This window comes from Stegodyphus dumicola, chromosome 7 (assembly GCF_044657685.1).
Source record: "Stegodyphus dumicola isolate Sdum_Otavi_A_Nest chromosome 7, ASM4465768v1".
In the NCBI taxonomy this organism is placed as follows: Eukaryota; Metazoa; Arthropoda; class Arachnida; order Araneae; family Eresidae; genus Stegodyphus; species Stegodyphus dumicola.
This window is the reverse complement of record NC_140774.1, coordinates 124,489,858-124,505,275: the sequence shown is the minus strand read 5'-3', so window position 1 is coordinate 124,505,275 and position 15,418 is coordinate 124,489,858. Positions and strand designations below refer to the sequence as shown.

General features: G+C 32.6%; 1 protein-coding gene across 3 annotated transcripts in view; it reads right to left on the bottom strand.

The window, feature by feature from the left end:
• The window catches only part of LOC118199100 (tetratricopeptide repeat protein 39A-like), a 244,554-nt gene that overhangs the window by 111,508 nt on the left and 117,628 nt on the right, over positions 1-15,418 (bottom strand). For all 3 annotated transcript variants that reach the window (XM_085820793.1, XM_085820792.1, XM_085820791.1), the window contains exons 10-13: positions 13,069-13,136; positions 9,471-9,530; positions 9,282-9,373; positions 2,795-2,965 (exon numbers count right to left, since the gene is read on the bottom strand). In XM_085820793.1, the coding sequence (XP_085676919.1) occupies positions 2,795-2,965; positions 9,282-9,373; positions 9,471-9,530; positions 13,069-13,136 (391 nt within the window). The remainder of the gene's footprint in view (positions 1-2,794; positions 2,966-9,281; positions 9,374-9,470; positions 9,531-13,068; positions 13,137-15,418) is intronic.

Sequence of the window (15,418 nt, the reverse complement as noted above, 5' to 3'; positions counted from 1 at the left end):
ATAACCTTTGGAGGTTTCAAGGGCACTTGATGGATTGCGCGCGGGTTTTCACTTGCCCAAATGCGGCAGTTGTGCGTATTCACTTGACCATTCAGGTGAAAATGGGCCTCATCCGTTCAAAGGATGTTCCACGGCCAAGCAGTATCGACTTCCATTCTGGCAAGGAACTGCAACGCAAATGTTTCCCGAACTACAGGATCCCCATCGGACAGCAGATGACGACTATGGATTTTGTAAGGAAAATAACCGAGGATTCGACGCATCACACTCCAGACGGTCGTATAGGGCATATCAACACCACGAGAAACAGTTGGCATACTGACAACACCATGTGGCGATTGGCTAGTGGGGTCCAAGACCGCCAAAGCAACGTCTTCTTAGCGTGCAGATTCCACAACCTGTCGTCCTGTACCTGGTAAAATTCCCAGCTGTCCCGTTCTTTCGAACTTCTTCATCATGTCTCGTAGAGCGCGTGGTGTCATTGGTACTCGGCGTATGATCTTCAGCCGACGGAATGCTGTTATCGCAGCACAGAAGTTCTCGTCATTCTGGCAGAAAAGTTTCACTAACAGAGCTTTGTCTTTCAAAGTCGCCATTGTGCATCAGCGAGCTGGAAACAACTGCCTGTGCAAGGCCTGTCTTCCACTTTTGTAGGGCTCGTCTTTTGGATACGCTGCGCAGAAGCTTTATTTCTGCAAATCACGTTGCTGCAATATGCCCATTACTAGTGTTACAGCGCCACCTATCGGCAATTTCTTGTACCTTTTTTTTTTTTTTTTTGTACTAAATCTCGAGCGCATGATCTGAAGTGTCTGTTTTTAAACTTTCATCACATTATGACCCATACAACTCTCTGCACAGGCCTCTGAGTTGGGGAAGTTTAATTTGGATAACCCTGTACTCATATATACTCGGACTTTATCTGAAGACCAGAACTACAATGATTGTGTAAGTTAGTAAAGATCTTTTTTTTTCGCCCAACCATTCGTAGACATATACTTCTAGTGATAAAAATATTTTAAATGTTGCAAATATCCACACCTTGGTATTTTTAAATTTACAAACGCAGGTTTTTTTTGAAAATTACGAAGTCTAACTTTTTTAATGTTCCTTTTAATGTCCCTATGCTTGTATTTAGGAAAAAATTATATTCTTAGTTAAAAAAAGCACAAAAATGTTTGACTCAAGTACGATAAATATTGACCGAGGTATTTTATTTCAAAACTTGTCATATTTGACGTCATTTTTAATTTGCATTGAAGGGACGATTAGTAAATAAATTAGCATAAATCGAGGCTGATTTTTCCCCTTTAATAATCATTCAATTATTTTTTCTGATTTACTAGGATCTTTAATTTATAATTTTGTTACATTTGGTAAAGCCGAAAGAATTTTCACCAAATTAATTTTAAAGTTTTCAAAGTCTAAAATTATGCTATTAATGGTCTCATGAAATTTTATTTTTTTAGAATGATAATATGTCAATCATGCAAAAAATTCATTAAAATACAAATGTTTCTCATATTTAATTACTGTATAAAATTTTCAGAGTTTCAGAGTTGCAGAGGTTAGTGACGGTGACTGGCATGCCGAAAGTGTTGGGGCTCGAATCCCGGAGAAGGCATGGATGTTTGTAGGGAAACATTGTCTGTGCGGAATGAGAGCTCTCAAAATACACGATAAACTGAAATACTTTCGAGAGGTCGCTGGTAAGGGAAGAGGCGTCAGAGACCCTCGGACAATCTTCTACAGTAATGAATGCTCCTCCAGACCTCTCGAAAGTATTTCGGTTCGTCGTATAATTGTTAAGCTGTAACTTAACAGTTAGCTAGGTTGAACAATACCTCAATCAAAGGAGATCTACAGAGACGATACCTTGCTTCTGGATTTGTTAAAAGACGGCACCTAAGAGTTATCAGATTTTGAAGGCAGGTAGTCCTGAACCCCAACGTGTACATCTTGAAGTTTTTTTTTTTTTTTTTTTCCTATTTTCTATGTGTGAGTATTGTGCAAATGTAACGAATTTTATATTCGCTTCTAAAAATTTATAAGATTTTTTCAAGCTTAATTTAAAACGCTCATGGATTCCAAAGAAATTCTACAAAATTAAAACCAAAGCAAGTGACCAAACAAATATTGTCATATGCATACAAAATTCTTGTAAGCAGGTATGTGAGGTAAAGATATGCGCTAAAAAGCAACATAGGAGAATGTGTTCAGAATGAATGGTGCTGCCATCTATTGGGGATGTTGCTTAATAAGTCGCAATTGATGAGTTTTAAATATGCTTAAAAGAGTAATAATAACAATACTAACAATACTGATTTTTTTTTTTTTTTTTTTCAGAAATTAAGGAAAATCATAAATTTCTCGAAGTTAAAGAACTTGTAAAAGACGGAAGAAGGGGTCCTCGGAAAAGGAGAAAGAAGAGTAAATGTCCAAAACGGAATTATAAACTGGTAAAATATTACCAGTTTACATTACATTAATATATTTTTTGTCAGTTTGGCAAAGTTAAAAAGCGAATTATTCTGCATATTTTTTTGAATAAATTATTAAAAGCTTTATATTAACGAGAGTTAAAATTCTAATAAAATTAAATACATTACCTGGGGAGGGGCACCATAACCCTCTTTTTTGTTTATTTTAACCTAAAAAAGCTAAATACCTCTCTATTTCTTTCTACAAGTTTTTATGGTAAAAAGACTTACACTTCATATCAAAAATACACACTTGGATGTATTAATCAAGTAAAACACAGGTTAAAACAATTCAGACAACGTGCAATGCTTACTTCATTAAATCGTGAATTTCGAGGAGAATGTCTTTGTCCTTCTGTCCGCCTTCTAAGTATTGCATATAGAGTACTAACGCATAAGTATAGGTATAGATACATGGAGACCATCGGCCTTCCTTCCTTAGGAAATCCACGTACTTCTGGGCATTTTTCCATTCGAATTTAAAGCTGAAATTCGCATATCACAACAACAATTAATAAGTTAATAATCTAGACAGCAATTAATTATTTTTCAGCATAAAACCATAAATTGTTTCTAACATTTGTGAATGTAATGAAAATTTAGGATTCATTAAGCATTGAGAGCTTGCTTTATACATTAATAAAGCAAAAAAATTATTCTTGCTTAAGAAGAGAATGCAATATAAATGATCAGTCAATTCAGTTTTTAGTAGTTATTAACAGATAAATGTAAGTAGAATATTATGAACAACTAGAAAAATTTGGAAATTTCAAAGATACTTCGTTATAGAAGTTTGTAGGTCCCTTTAGTGTTCAGATACACAAAATCCATTAGATATTCAGATTACAATTAATGCTGGAAATTCATTAAAGTGATGTTAATAAACGTAATGAATGGTGATGTGTGGTAATATTTATACTGAGACAATATAAATTTTACAGCAAAGCTTTTCCTTTTATTATGAAGGAAGTTCAAATATAAACTAGAATTATCAGAAAAACTTCGTTTACTGTATAGACTTACATGCTGTATGTAACCTCCAGTCACAGCAGTACATGTATTCCATCTCTAGGAAGCTTCTAAATTTTAGAAAAATTTCAGACCTTACAGAAAGACTTTTTCTGAAAAAGTCTTCCTGTAAGGAATTTTCTCTTTGCTCAGCACAAAAACTGGAAATACATTCGGCTAGAAGAGAGGTCCAGAATTTAAACCACAGCAAGGATACTGCTAATCTTTCATACTTCCGGTCAGGATAAATGCGTATTCGCTCTACACTGGCGCCCGAACTAAAGTATGGTGCATAATAATTCGTCACCACTTCGATTTGGTGACGGGTCTCCTCCTCTCCAGACATCCTTTAATTACGTCAGAATATAAGAAATTTCTCCTTTGTTACTGCGTACCTGTGTGGCACAACTGGAAGCACATCCGGCTAGCAATCGGAAGGGTGGCAGCTAGAATCCCGGTAAAGGCAGTGGTAATTTTCTATGTTTTCTGCTGCAATAAATGCCTAATTACTCAACATTTGACTGAACGTTGACCCATTCTTCCACAGCGATCATAACCTGCTCATTTTACTTGTGCATTACTTCTGTGGGCCGTCTCTAGGAACGTAGGCAGCTGCCTAGGGTGTTAAACTTCGGAGGGTTCCAGCTAAATTGTTCTTAAAAGCCATAATTAAATAAAGGATCATTTTGCTTTGCATTATTAATATGTTTAATTTATATGGGATGCCAACTGTAGTGAACGCCTAGGAAGCTGAATTTGCTAGAGTTAGACTTGTTCCTTCCCTCCTAAAATTCTCTAAGTGTAGTTATGAATATGCTCCATACCAGGAGTTGGCAAGCAAGCGTTTTTTATAAAGCTCACTGCAAAAAAATTAGGCTCGGGGGGGGGTCAAGTAGTAAACATAAAGGTATGAATGGATAATTTTCCTCATATATATAAAAAAAAGTTCATTTCTTTTATTATTTGAAGTGATATGTTTACGTATTATTCATACACATTTTACTAATACTTATTCATTAAAAAACGAATAAAAGCTTTACATTTGCATATTAAAAATCTTTATTATTATTAAATAGCTTAAAATTTCAAATGTAAAGAATATAATTTTTTCCCAGTTAATATTCCTTCATATTGAAATTCGAAATTAGTACTTTCTACCATCAAAGTTGTTTATAAATGGTCATCTTTTAATAATAATCTGAACTGGGATTTTACATACATACAAAGACATTTTCAAAAATGTCTTTTTGCATTGTGAAGTGCTCCCAGATATGGTTATCCAGCCCTGTGCATAAGATTTTAATTGAGCGTATTTATTATCCGAAAGATATTTATAAAATGACTTGGATCCTTTCCTTTAAACATCATTTTTATCATATCATCATTTCACAAATTAATCTTTTCCAGTTGAAGGTTGGCCCACCAGCGGCCGAGTGGTAAAATCGCTGAACACTGGTAGTTCGGTCCGAGGTTCGAATCCCGCGAACGGGCTGCCTGCATGGGTGTTTTCGTGGTTTTCCCCATGTGTAACGTGTATACGAGCCAGTTTCCCTTAGAAAATCCTCCACGAAGGCATCCCTCCCCTTAGGCAGATAGCCCTTGAGGCTTTGCTGAAATTGAATAACCTAACCTAACCAGTTGAAGGTTGGATGGAAGCTCCTCAAAGGTGAAATGGATTTTGAAGCATGGGAACATCCTTTGCGCTTGCAAATTAAAATTCACAAAATGCTGTTGTAACTCTAGTATAAGTTTAGATGCTGTATCCTCTGCGAATAATGTTTAAGGGGGTAATGGCGCTTTTCCTACTTTTTGAAATTTTTTACAGCATGAGAAATGCTCACATTTGTTTTAACTTTACTCGCGTTTCCAACAATGCAAATCTTCCGCGATATGCCTTTACAATAGAATATATCTCACGTTTGAGTACTGTTTTCGCCTTTAATTTTAAATACAATTCGTTGAGATATCTCACGAAATCTGTAGAAAATGCTAATTTCCATGATAATGAAGGACAATTTTTCTCATTTAAAATATATCTATAATTTTTCTCATTCCAAAGAATCTCAACAAAACTTTCCCAACTATGAGCCATCGAGAAGCTGTATCATAACACAAGTCAGGGTATTCGGCATCGATCTGTAATAAAAGTTTACGAAGCTGGTAATGATTAAATCCCACGAGAGCGAGTGAAGTTTACTGCTGATGCAACGGATTCAATAACAGATGAAAAGTTGAAATGTTTCTCATTTAGACCTTGCTATTAAATAATATTATCAGTTACCAGAGTTTTTAATTAATTAGCATCTTCACAAGCCTTAAAATTTTGTTCAATTAATTCTTTCCCCACTCCACACATATTTTTCCATTCACGATTTTTCGTTGTACAATACTAATGCGAATTACCTTTTCGAAGCGCTTTAACTGATTCCATTGCGAACTGTTTTGTGTTAGCTTTTTCACGACTTCCTTGAAGTTAGTTACCTTCATCTGTAGTTGTTCCAAGCAGATTATTCATATGAGCTAATTTTTCAATCACCTGAAATTCAGCATTGGCCCCTCGAATAAATACCAGCAACTAGGCACTATCAGTAATATGTGTCGATTCAATCAAAAGCCAATGAGAATCATTTAAATTTTCTGCCTTCTTTTTTAATTGATTCTTGATCTGGCTCCTGATGTCCTCAAGGCTTCCAGTTGTTTCACCGAAGAACTGACAGATCGAAACATGTCTATTTTTCTGGGCACATATCTTCGACTGCCACAAGCAAACATTATTTAATTAATTCACCAACGGTAAATGGTTTTTACTTTCGTGGCTTATAAATGAGCTATCTTTAAGCTGATTTTAATTACTGCTTCATTATCTTTTTTATTTTTACGCATAAATTACGTTGCGATGACGCATTCTGTTTCAAATTTTAATGATCGTTCAGTTTCTGTGAAGTTTGAATACGGTCTCGCATATATAGTTTAGTAATGATGACGTATATTATACTAGTTTCGCAAAACTATTATGCCATTGCATATTAAACGTAAAATTTTGTCATTAATGCTATGCAAAAATAATTGGCACTACATTCTGCTTTAAAAGACAACATTCAAGGACTACTTTTTTCTTCTTATTTGATTTTGAGAATGACATGGTAACTGTATGTAATGAATAGAATATAAAGAATAAAATATCGTAGAGTACCTTGACAGACGATACCACGTGCATCGCTATAGCAAATCTGCCAACACGCTCGCGCGGCGCACAATGCAGAAACATTCGCCTGTTGGAAGTACGTTTAAAAACAACGACTAACGAGAGAATATGATAGTTGCGCCACTTCAGTCATTATTCACAACTTTTCAGCTCAACTATCGGCCTTTGCATAATAGCGCGTCATTTGATTTATTTTTTTATGTAAAAAACAATATCAACTCGCGGAAGCGATTAAAAACAAGCGACAGGTAAGATTTGGCTTGCGGGCTGTAGTTTTCTAACCCCTGCTCTGGGCTGAAAAAGACACTCATCTCCAAAATTATATTTAAGCGTCGAATAAATCCGAGATGGAATGACACCTTCATTAGGCAAAAGTCTAATGATCATTCGTTATACAATACTAATCCGAATTACCCGTTCGGAAATGTTGATTACAACTAATGGAAGCGTTAATCGAATAAACTAGCGCTAACTCTCTGAAGTTCAAGCCTGTATGTATTTGATGAATAAGCTATTATTACATTGAACTATTTATAAGAAAGAAGCATGAAAATTCCAGTTTATAGCTGAATGTTCTTTCGTAACATAGCCTTTCGCTGTAATCTTCGTAACATAGCCTTTCGCTGCTATCATAGCAACGACTGTTGCGGAGAAAAAGATCCCATCTTCAAATCCTCCGATGCCTTTTATGTGGCTAAGACGACACGTGTTACAAACTTACATGAGGGAAGAGTTGGTACTACCTTGAAGTACCTATTTTAAAGTAAAATGTTATATGAGATACACACGTCCTCCCATTATTATATTTTGAGACTGATTCATAACTGTTGCCCTTGTATATAAGCACATTTTAGTTAAACACTAGACATACAAAGATTAGTTCAATATCAGTTTGCCACTAAACATAAATAATTGTTAAGATTTATTAAGATTGTTAGATTTTTAATTCCGATAAAATTTTAAAACGTAAAATAAAGGAAATGTCGATTCCTAGAATTAACTTGGCAGTGATTTAAGAATTAATATGGCAATCGTGTTTTCTAATGTAATTAATCTGTCACTGATTTGGTGTGAAGATATTTATTAGTCGATATTATTAACAGCTTAAAAAGTCTCAAAATTCAGCAATTAATTGCGCAATATGCGGCTCATAATAACGAAATATCAGCATTTCATGTTTGTTAATACTGAATATAATGAAAATAGATAATATAATAGTGGCTGTTATTTGATAATGATATGAAAAAGGATATAATTTATTTTAACAAAGACTGCATATTTACGTTAAAATAAAATTTATATATTTTTTTAAACGAAACGCAAATAAAGAACGTAGCAAGTGTTAAATCAGCATAAATCATAAGTGATAATTTATAATGCATTCGAGGAGACTTCTAGCCATAATCTCACTGTTAATAGCATAATGAATCTCCCGTAGCAAAGTGTAAAAGAAACTGCAGACATTACTCATAAATAATTCTAATATTTCGATGATTAAAGAGGATAAATTTCTGATATTCTCCATTAGAAATCATTACTCATTTTCATATTTTCTTCACTCTAAAATATTGCTGAGATATTCTTGGAAAGTTCATATTTCATTCTAAAGTTTAAAATGATAATAAATCATTACCGTAACTTTTTGGCATTTGAAAATTAACAAGGGGTAAAATAATCGCACGTGAATTCTAAAATTTCCAAAGATATTTGGCTAATATCGTAAATTCGATGAAAAAAAGTAACAAATTAATGACAGCATGAAGCATTATACTATTCATTAATTATCAAAGAACTTCAGCGAAAAGATATAACATAGATTAAATTCCATAATTTTTACATATCTGGTTTACAGCTGTTAGAGTAGTAACCAAAAAAAAAAAACGTTATTTTGAGAATATCATTTGCCTTTATGTTGTTCGGTTGTCAGAGAGAAAATTTATTCGCTAACTCAGTACCTTTAAATAAAAAGGATATTGTTCCAAAATAATTGACATTTACTATGAAAATACTGAACAATACATTCGCTGAGTAACCAGCATATGGAATTTATATAGTATGTTGTTGAGAATAAAAAAGCACAAAATAGCGAATTGTCTCACCTTCCCTGACTCCGAAAAATTCTAAAAGACAGTACAAGTGAAGCCCGAACTAAAAAGAAGGTGGTGGATTAATATTATCAGCACCAGGATTAGGCGATTGTATCCCCTCCTCCCCAATCGTCCTTTACAAGGAGGGGAGTATAAAAGGTATTTTCATTTTCCCTACCGCGTACTTTCTTGGTGTAATTAGAAAGCATGTGCACGAGCATTAGAAGGCACAGATTCAAGACCACCTGGAGAGGGCATTGTACATTTTTCGCGTCTCCTGCTTTGAATTAAAATGTCTAATAGTCTGTGCAACAGAATGTGAGAAACAAGAAAATTATAAGCGTTTCGAACGTCAAAATAGGTCTGCTAATAGAAGAAAGTTGATTAATTTCTATTTTGCATATTCATTATGATAAAATGAAATGTCTCTTAGTCAATATATAATAATGGGACACAGTAAATTTAAAATCTTACCTGAATAGATTTAACATAATATCATACCTGTAGCACCACATAATTTCCCATGAACCCAAATTTCGCATCTGTCGCCATGTGTCTTGTATTGTCAAAGAATCCAAAAACTGATTGATGGCCTACACGTTGGAAACAATTACAGTCAAATGCTATCTAAAGTTTAATTCCGATTAATTAAACTACCAAGATCTCTAAATAAGAATATACAAATTTTACCTGATCAAGTTCACCTTTCACTTCTAGAAGACGTCCATGTAAAAATAAGTACAAAGCACCCTAAGAGGGAAAAATATATCTCTTAGAATATAATAAAATTTTTATGCATAAAAAATCCAAATATATATATTAATTAATTATTGCACAAAGCCGTGCTATCTGAAAAGTACAGAAGAGTTTATTTAAAATAACATAAAAACTGCTGTAAAAGTAAATAAGTCTTCTAAGGTATCCTTTGATTAACATTATTAAGCATTTACAAATGCCTAAATAATGTTTAATATAATTTAAATAAAAGTTAAACTTCTAACTGCTCAAACACTATTAAAAAATGATATCATCCGTTTAAATAACAGAACTTTCACGTCAAAATACAATGAACTTTCTTATAGCAACCACTTGCCAGTGTATGAACATACCAGTATTTCAGAGAATATGGATGTATAAGACGATAAATTGTTATAGGAGTCTCCAAGAAGACTACTCTTTAAAATCGACAGAGGCTGTTAAAGACTTTTATTTGGGACCATTAAACTTCTTAATTTCAATAAATAACTGAAATATTTAAAAATACTATTAGGAAATATATCTCCAACAGAAAAATTACTTTTTTCTTTGCGGGGGGGAGTTTTTTTATATATTTCTATATTTCTAAAATATTTTAAAATATATATTTCATCTTTAGTCAAGCGGAATAATGTCATTTAGCTAATAGGTTCATTTGTAACACTTTAGACTTCAAATATTTATAGTTTAAATATTATGGAATAAATTTTCTGTGCCAATATAATTCACTTGCTCCAACACTAAATTTTTTAATTCCAGAAGAACAAAAGTCGTTTGATTGCATGTTGACTTCTTGCACAACGTCAAAAACTTGCTCATTACATTTAATTTTTTTCCTTCCGAAATATTCTTTAAAGGAACCGGAAGATCCTGTCTAACGGTGAAAAAGCTGGACTATTTGGGAGTAGGGAGATATGACATCCCACTTTTGTATGATTGCAACCAGACCTTTTTTTGGGGGGGGGAGGAAGTGTTCAAGCATAAAAAAATTAGGAATCTACCTGTTGCTCACTCTGCTGAATTTAAGACAATCTTTAACTAATATTTCCATGCTGTCAGCACTTGTTCTAAATTCCTTAGCGATTTCTCTTATGGTGATTCGCTAACAAGCTTGAATTAGTGCATCAACAGTAGTCAGCTTGTTTTATCAGTTGAGATTCTTGGCCAACGAATGTCTGGTTTATTTTGAAATCCTATTCTGTAATGAATATGGCTGCTTTCCTTAAGACTTACACCAATCTAGATTAAGGGACCTGTAATCTGTTTTTTTCATTCTAAAAAAGACATCTTCGTTAGTTCTAAATGGGTTGGGCTAATGATGATTCCTTGAACAACACTAATGTGAACTTGCTGCTTTGACATGTTGATTACAGCTGACAGGGGTGATGAAAAGAGAAATTAGTATGGGTAAATTTAAATATCTATGTGCTTCCCAAATGACTCATGATTGCGTTGAACTCTTTGCAAAACTAAGCATTTAAATTCCTATTTATACTCCAGCATCCCTCGTAGAGTAATTTCAATAGTCAGCATTCTAAATAAAATATGATAATTTCAAAAACATTTATGACATTGCTGAGTCTTTGTTATGGGATGAGTCATTGCGAGGAGTCTTTGTTATCGACCAATAAATATTAAATTATTGATATTCAAATGGTTTAATGAGCATGGTACTAAAACATAGAAAAAGTATTAACGGTAATGCTGCATGTCTGTGCTTTAAACAGCTATCGCTAATAATAAATAATTCGTTCCGAACAAGGTGTTTGGAAATCATTAGTATGTCTGAACTGGAAATGGAATTATAAATAATCCAAAAATCCTGGTTAACAGAAGTTCATTTTCGTGGATTGCATTGAAAAACTTTAATACAGAATTAAAAAAAAAAAAAAAAAGAAAAAGAAAAAAGAAAACGGAAAGTTCAATTAGTTCTGAACCCTATGCGACTCAAAGATATTATAAAACCAAAACGTCAGGAAACTAACACTGATTTATTGTTCTTACGTGTTAATAGAGATAGCAAATGATAATCTTTAAACCTTAAATAGTTATTCATAACTATTTAAATAACAGAGAACTATTAAGTAATCATCATCATAAGTCAATTAAATTTTAGTATTCGGTTTATGTATTTATTTATTTGTATAAGGCAACATACAGGCGAGCTCTTTGCTGAAGGAGAAGGATACTTAATACGTTAATGAAAACTAACTCGTATTTACGTTATACATGTGTGCTTTAAGCAGGCAGACCTTTCTTTGGGATTCATACCTGAATCGAGCTATCAGTATTCAACGTCTCAGGCACATGGCGATAAGTAGATCTAACCATAGGTGGGTATGAGATTCGTAATTACTACTCTAATATTACTTATGCTTTAATAGAACGTTTGTAGATGAGTTGATTAAAAAAGTGTCTTAAGCTCATGTAATTGAATACATAAAAGATGCCTGCAGTAAGTTAGAAATGAAGAGTTTTACGAGCATTTATTTTCATGTTGATTTTCTAAGCGGTCTGTTTCTATTTCTCTCCATTATTTTCTGTTTTCTTTTTGGTAATCGGTTAAGACCTAAAGTTATATCTAAGAGCTATAGCCTATACTAATTTACCAGTATAACGTAAATAAATCCTGCCTACCATTAATAACCAAATTTGTCGATGTATATTCCATACTGAGTATAAGATCTTACCCATGGAGCTGAATTTAAGCTTAAATTTGAATTAAGAAGAACGAGATTAGTCTTCAAATACCGATATATATGCAAGATACCTTATAAAATTTACACAAGTTATTTACTGCTGATTAACAACTTGAGTTTCTCTTATCTAAACCTGCTCTAAAGCTGATACGGGAAATTATATCCAAACACTGGCAACACATCAGCCTGCAGATCAGTTCAAAAGTTTTAAAGTTTCAGTTTCGTAAACCTTACAAACAGATGTAAAAATAGAGTAACCTGATATGAAACTGAATTCATGGCTATAATATGTACTTAGAATTTATCGTTTAAAGCAATTTTTATATGTTTGACTCAACAAAAAATTTCGTATTAACGAATTCTTACTTTGTGATGAAAATTATCAGTTCTTTCATACGTATTATAAAAGTACTTTAACCATAAAAATATTAATATTTGCATAATATTTGTAGCTTAAATGCAGTGTTTTTGCATGATAAAGTCAGAAACAAAAGTTAAAATGAGTAATCTCCACTCTGATAGGTATAATGATTAGCGTGACTACCCTTTCAACTCGTGTCCAGAAGGTCCTCGGTCAAGCTTAAAACATAACTGGGTAAAGCCGTATTCTCACACACAAGTTGCCTAGGCTCATGTCAACGATAATGCAATCCTGAGCTCTTAGACAAAATTAATGGACTTATTTTGATGTTACTATCAGATAAGTTAGATAAGTCGCAACAATAGTTATAACAGCAAACAGTTGTTAAACACCTTTGTAAAATATTTTCATATAAGATGTTAAATAGTTTATTCGCTTTATCTAGCAATGATATATTAAAGCTACTACTTACCCTCGGGTAACGCTTGAGCATATTTTTCACGATATATTCGGATGACACTAAGTCTCCATCCGCCAAACCTAAACATATATTGAATTTTCAGAACGATACTTTATTTTTGGCAAGAAACAGAAATGAAATTTAATATAATACGGTATAATCATAATCAATTCATATTTGAGCTTATTGATGCCATTGTTTATTTTAAATTACACAAAGATGGCTTTCTCCGCCAATGAGAAATATTAGAGCGTTCTTCCGAACTTTAACCAAAGGATGGTCCCATTAGGCAGAAAGAAAAAAAGGTTGTTACAAAAAAACATAAATTCCCTCTTAACGGGAGGCAGATTAAACCACCATAACTTTTTGTTAAGCCACGTGGATTAAATAAACTGGCATGTAGATTAACTGGGCTTTGCCTAAAAAAATAGTTCAGTTTATGTAGAGGGGAACAACGGAAAACTTGCTGTCAGAAACCATCAACATAAAACAAAGCTCTACAAAAATAGAAAAAATGAAAATAAAAATTTCGTGGGATAACAACAGTGACAGGAGAACAGTTTTAATCCCCACCACTATACAATTTAATGGCACTTAATCTAGAATTCAGAAGAATTGTACAGTAAAAAATAAAAAGCTCTGACCGACAATGTTACACAGGTTTGAACGTAATGATGCTGTTTACGTTCTCCTGCAAATAATGTTCTTTAATGTCATTTGATAACTTATTTTCTTAAATTTCTAATTAAGTTGATTTTTCCGTTGTTTACAGTTTGTTATTTTTGTTTTGATTAGTGATTTAATTTGCACAACCAAATAAATTTATTTGATTGTTAAACTGATTTTACGAAAATACAAATAAATTGTTAACATATTTTTATGTTACCTATATTTATAAGTTATTCTTCTCTCCTGTGTTCTTTGAACTGCCCACGGATTAACACTAGGTTTACCGACACTTTTATATGCCTATATTTACGGACACCCGTTAAATTATTAGGAAACCATGCATTTTTTTTAGAAAACGATTAATTTAATTTTAAAAAGCTTACAATTTAAACACTAGAACTACCAATAATTGTCAGTTTGACGAATTTGTAGTTGTTTTATCGATGTAAAACATTTATGGTAGTTTTAGAGTTACCAAACTTACCAGTGCAATCTTCGCTGATACTAATTATTATTCGCTAGCAATTTAGTTCCTCTTCTTGAATTACTTATGATGACTAAAGAAGGGTATTTCGTCATAAAGTTCAAACTAGTATTTTCCTCTAGTTCCGTAATGTTATTGCTAATACTCAAAATAATCTAATAATTTCTTCTCGATTTTTTTTCTACTCGCACTAACTGAAACATTTTCTAAAACATCTCAGTAAGATATAAAAATTTCTTCTCATTAATAATTTTTAGAAGATTATTGATGAGGAAGCAAACAATACACAAACAGTATATGCAAACAATTTTTTTTTCAAGTTCTATATTCACTTCAACTTTGAGTTTTATACACATAATACAACCGAATAACTTATTCAACTTCTAAATAAGACTTCCGAAGAATGTACTTAATTTTTTGGCCTTAAAAGCTTTTCTTCAATATCCATATTCAAAGGATTACTAAGTATCAACTTCATTTAGCGAGATTAACAACGTCTATAATCTGATTATATTATCTGTATTATGCAAAAGCTCTATAATGCGATCTGGTTACGTAATCTTTTTTTACGGGAAAAAAAGAATATATATATATTTTTTTAGTATTACCCCATTAGTTTCCTTATATTTCACTTGGTAAAAATAATTTAATTTACAATCTATGATGGCAAGATGAGACAAATTTAGAATTTCGCGTTAGTTCTACATGAGAAATTAGACAGATTCATTCGAATGATTGCATTTACCAGACAAGGAAAAACGCAATAATATGTTACTTTCGAAATAAGTCATATTATTAAGTGCTGCATTGTATCTCTTTCATAAAAAAGGAAAACGAAAATGAGGGAAAATTCCAGATCTCGCATTTTAAAAACAAATAGAAAAAATGAAAATGTACATCACAGTTAGTTTTTATATGATACTGGTATTGAAAATATAGAAAATAAAAAGTAAAAACGCACATACACATGTGCTTCCATCTTCCATATAGATAGGATGCTTTATAATTTGCGAAAAGAAAGAAATTTTTATTGAAGTGGCTTTTTACTTACGAATTTCACTTAAAATCATTTGAATTTATTCGAAATAAGATCTAAGCTTAAATAAAATATAAATGAGACTTTTTTAATAGCAGCAGAATATTTTGATACTTGTTGCCATGGCAATCATGACAAATTGTTAATGGTTTAAAAATTCGTTTTGTATTCTT